The sequence below is a fragment of the Danio aesculapii genome, chromosome 16 (genome assembly GCF_903798145.1).
Source record: "Danio aesculapii chromosome 16, fDanAes4.1, whole genome shotgun sequence".
Classification (NCBI taxonomy): domain Eukaryota; kingdom Metazoa; phylum Chordata; class Actinopteri; order Cypriniformes; family Danionidae; genus Danio; species Danio aesculapii.
In genome coordinates, this window is record NC_079450.1 from 2512204 (window position 1) to 2517203 (window position 5000).

At 30.1% G+C, this 5000-nt stretch overlaps 1 protein-coding gene across 1 annotated transcript in view; it reads left to right on the plus strand.

Moving 5' to 3' along the window:
• The first annotated feature begins 1094 nt into the window (after positions 1-1094).
• Positions 1095-5000, plus strand: part of LOC130243069 (sodium- and chloride-dependent transporter XTRP3-like) — a 23160-nt gene continuing 19254 nt past the window's right edge. The window contains exon 1 of the mRNA XM_056475115.1: positions 1095-1399. Coding sequence (XP_056331090.1) covers positions 1276-1399 — 124 coding nt within the window. The 5' untranslated portion in view covers positions 1095-1275. The remainder of the gene's footprint in view (positions 1400-5000) is intronic.

Sequence of the window (5000 nt, forward strand, 5' to 3'; positions counted from 1 at the left end):
ATTCTGCTTTTTCATTCTACTCATTTTCTTTCTTTGATATCTTTTTTTTATTGGCACAGGACAGGAGGGATTTTACAGACAGGGAAGTGTGGGGAGCTGATATAGGTTGAAGGATCGGCAAAGGACCTCGAGCCGGGAATCGAACTCGGGTCGCCGTGAGCACATTGGTGCAATATGCCGATGCACTAAACACTAGGCTATTGGCGCCGACTTCTTTTTCCTACTTTATTTTCACTTTTCTTTTTCTTTCTCTTATTTTTCATTTATTTTTTCCTGTTTTTCTTTCTTTTTTTGTTCTACTTTCTTTTAATTTTCTTACTTTCGTTCTTGTTTTTTTATTCCACTTTTTCATTCTACTCATTTTCTTTCTTTGATATCTTTTTTTAGGGGTTTTCTCCTTTATTGACACGACAGTGGAGATTTTACAGACAGGAAAGTGTAGGGAGCTGAGATAAGGGAAGGATCAGTAAAGGACCTTGAGCCGGGAATCGAACTCGGGTCACTGTGAGCACCATGGTGCTATATGTCGACGCACTAACCACTAGGCTATTGGCGCCGACATCTTTTTCCTCCTTTATTTTCACTTCTTTCATTTTCTTTTCTTTTTCCTGTTTTTCTTTCTTTTTTGTTCTCCTTTCTTTTAATTTTCTGTCTTTATTTCTTTCATTTTTTCTTTCTTTCTTTGTACTTTTATTCTTACTTTATTATTTTCTTTCTTTCTTTTTTATTTTCTTTTTTCTACTTCCTTTCTCTTTTCTTGTTTTCCGTTCTTTCTGTCTTACATTCTTTCTTTTTTACTCTATTTTTACTTCCTTTCCTTCTTTTTCCTACTTTATTCAACTTCTTTTTTGTTCTTTCTTTTTCTCTGTCTTTCTTTTTTCTTTCTACTTTTTCTTTTCTTGTTTTTGTTTTATTTTCTTTCTTGTTTTTCCTCCTACTTTTCCTTTTCTTCTTTCCTTTTTCTTCATTCTTTCTTTTGTTTTCTTTTTTCCAATACAACGTCGAACTTTCTTTTCTTTTCATTTTATTAATCTTGACCAGTGAACCAGAGGGGGTGTGGCATTCTCATCATTCTGAACATTTTGATTGGACAACAACCTGCAGCATCATGAATATTCATGCCAGTCAAAAGAACTGCACAATAACTATCTCAGCTTTGTTTATGGCTGTTATATGAACATTGACCTGTGTGTTTCTCCACTGAAACTCCTCCTGGAGCTCCAGTGAGTGTGTGAGTGTGCTTCGGTGTGTGTGTTTGTCTGCAGATCCTCCAGCATGAGTAAAGACGTGCGTCCGTCGTGGGACAATCCCATGCAGTTTGTTCTGGCCTGTGTTTCCTATGCCGTGGGTCTCGGAAATGTCTGGCGTTTTCCATACCTCTGCCAAATGCATGGAGGAGGTAAGAAGATTAATGCTGCGCTGTTGTTTTTCTGAGAGCCGGAGAACAAACAACTGAACAACAGGAAGAAAAGTGTGTTCACTTGACTTGAGGATTACTGAAAGTCTTTTTGTGATGATGCCAAATTTGTATCGTTTTCTTTATTAATTTAATAATACTTTTATTATAGACAATTATTTAATATTTATAAAATAATATAGTAATAAATAAATAAATAAATAAATAAATAAATAAATAAATAAATAAATAAATAAATAATGTAAAGGGGCGACACGGTGGCTGAGTGGTTAGCACTGTGGCCTCACAGCAAGAAGGTCACTGTTTCGAGTCCCAGCTGGGTCAGTTGGCATTTCTGTGTGGAGTTTGCATGTTCTCCCTGTGTTGGTGTGGGTTTCCTCTAGGTGCTCCGGTTTCCCCCAAAGTCCAAACACATGCGCTATAGGGGAATTGATGAACTGACTTGGCCATAGTGTATAAATGTGTGTGTGTGTGAGAGAGTGAGTGTGTATGGATGTTTCCCAGTACTGGGTTGCAGCTGGAAGGGCATCCGCTGTGTAAAACATATGCTGAATAAGTTGGCGGTTCATTCCGCTGTGGCGATCCCGGATGAATAAAGGGACTAAGCTGAAGGAAAATGAATGTATATTTATTATAATTTATAATGTTTTATTTTATAATTTATATGTTAAATTTTATATTTATATATAATTTGCATTAATTTAAATATTTGTCTGTTTAATTTATTTGTAATTATTTTGTAAGTTAAAGTAAGAGAAAATTAATTGTTTCTTTTGAAGCTATTTATTTATGTTTATTTATTTCATATTTCAGTAAAAATTTCAAACAAAAATAAATACATTTTTTGTAGCTTAAAGTGCATTTTTAATATTATTATTATTATTATTATTATTATTTAAATATTTTGAATATAATTTGTAAATCAAAATGTAATGTATTTAAAGTCAAAATAATATATATTACTAATTTTATTTAATTTTAAATGTTTTAGTTAAATTTTTACTTTTTTCAGTATAGAGTTGATTTTAATTCAGAAACTGCATATTTAACTAGAATGATAATTGAATTATAATGAATAAAGATTATTTATTTTTATTATGTATTTATATTAGGGTGAGCCCTGATGAATAAAGGAATTAAGCCGAAGGAAAAATAAATAGTAATATAGTAGTATTTGTACCATTTTCATATAGAATATTTAATAGTCTATACATAAAATATTTAAATTAATTCATTTGAAATTTATAATATAACAAATTATAAAATGCAAAATATTATAAAGAAAAATATGTAAATAATAAAAACAAATGTAAAATATATATATATATTATATATAAAATATATAATAATTAATTATATAATAATATAATAATTAATTAATTATTTATTCATTCATTTTCTTTTCGGCTTAGTCCCTTTATTAATCCGGGGTCGCCACAGCGGAATGAACCGCCAACTTATCCAGCACGTTTTTTACGCAGCGGATGCCCTTCCAGCTGCAACCCATCTCTGGGAAATAATAATTAATTAAATTATTTATATTTATATAATTTTTAAAAATCATTTATATCATTTTTCTTTTTATTAATTCATATAATTTTATAATTTATTTTATAATTTATGTATTATATTGTATATTTAAATCTCATTTTATAATTTATTATATCATTTATATATTGTATGTTTAAATATCATTTTATAGTTGTCTATAATTTTGTTAGAGTTATTTTATCATAAAGTAAACTAAGAAAAAAGTAGTCATTTCCTTGGAAGCTATCTGAAATCACATGTTTAAGTGTTTGTTTGTTTGTTTGTTTGTTTGTTTGTTTGTTTGTTTGTTTTGAAGTAACACTTAAGTAAAGTTTTAAACAAAAGGATTAAAATTGTTGTAGCTTTTTGGGGTTTTCCATACCTCTGCTAAATGCATGTAGGAGATAAGAAGAGTGAGAAAATCTATCGCCTTAAAAATCACAAGTCGATTTTACTTTGAATAAAGTACATGTTTCTGTCATAGTTTGCAACTGTTACAGTCACTTAACTCTTCTTCATATAACACTTGATTTTTATAATTATGTATATAGTTCGTTTACTTAATCATGTAAAGGCAATGCATTTACTCGCGTTCTCAGCTAATCGCTTTCTACAGTGTTGGGCTGTTGTTTCTCTAAAAGCCGGAGAACAAACAACTGAAAGAAACTGAGGAAGAAAAGTGTGTGTTCACTTGACTGAAGGATTACTGAAAGTCTTGCAAAAAGAAGAGAAAAAGATGGGGGGGGGGGGGGGGTTCGTGATGATGCAAATTTGTATGATTTTCTTTCTTTATTTAATAATTAATTTGAATATTTAATTACTTTATTCAATCAATATTTTTATTTATTATTAGTTTCTATGTGTATTTTTGGGCGGCATAGTGGCTCAGTGGTTAGCAATGTCACCTCACAGCAAGAAGGTAGCTGGTTCGAGTCCCGGCTGGGTCATTTCTGTGTGGAGTTTGCATGTTCTACCCCGTGTTGGTGTGGGTTTCCTCCAGGTGCTCCAGTTTCCCCGACAGTCCAAACACATGCGCTATAGGGGAATTGATGAACTAATAGTGTATGAGTGTGTGTGTGAATGTGAGAGTGTGTATGGATGTTTCCCCGTACTGGGTTGCAGCTGGAAGGGCATCTGCTGTGTAAATATGCTGGAATAGTTGGTGGTTCATTCCACTGTGTCGACCCCTGATAAATAAAGGGACTAAGCCGAAAAGAAAATGAATGAATTAATTTATATTATTTTTTAATTTAATTATTACAAAAAAATTATATTGTTTTATATACTTATAAATAAAACTATATAATTAATAATTATTCACTTTAGTGTCATTTTTAAGCATTTATTAAATCATATCTTATATATAAAATATTTAAAACATAATGATTATTAAACACCTTTGTTAAATCGCTTTAAAATACTTCTCTAATAGCTCATTCTCATATTGGTTAAATAAGAAAAATACAAACACACAACAAAATGACCAACATTTAACTCACACTCTGAGTTTAAGGTCACTTTTTTTAATTTGGTTAAAGTTATGCTGCTTTTCAAAGGGTTAAAAGAAAGCAGAACATATCTAATATCTCAGAAAATATCTAAATATCTCAGAAAATATCTAATATCTCAGAAAATATCTAAATATCTCAGAAAATATCTAAATATCTCAGAACATATCTAAATATCTCAGAACATATCTAAATATCTCAGAAAATATCTAAATATCTCAGAACATATCTAATATCTCAGAAAATATCTAAATATCTCAGAAAATATCTAATATCTCAGAACATATCTAAATATCTCAGAACATATCTAAATATCTCAGAACATATCTAAATATCTCAGAACATATCTAAATATCTCAGAACATATCTAAATATCTCAGAACATATCTAAATATCTCAGAACATATCTAAATATCTCAGAACATATCTAAATATCTCAGAACATATCTAAATATCTCAGAACATATCTAAATATCTCAGAAAATATCTAAATATCTCAGAACATATCTAAATATCTCAGAACATATCTAAATATCTCAGAACAT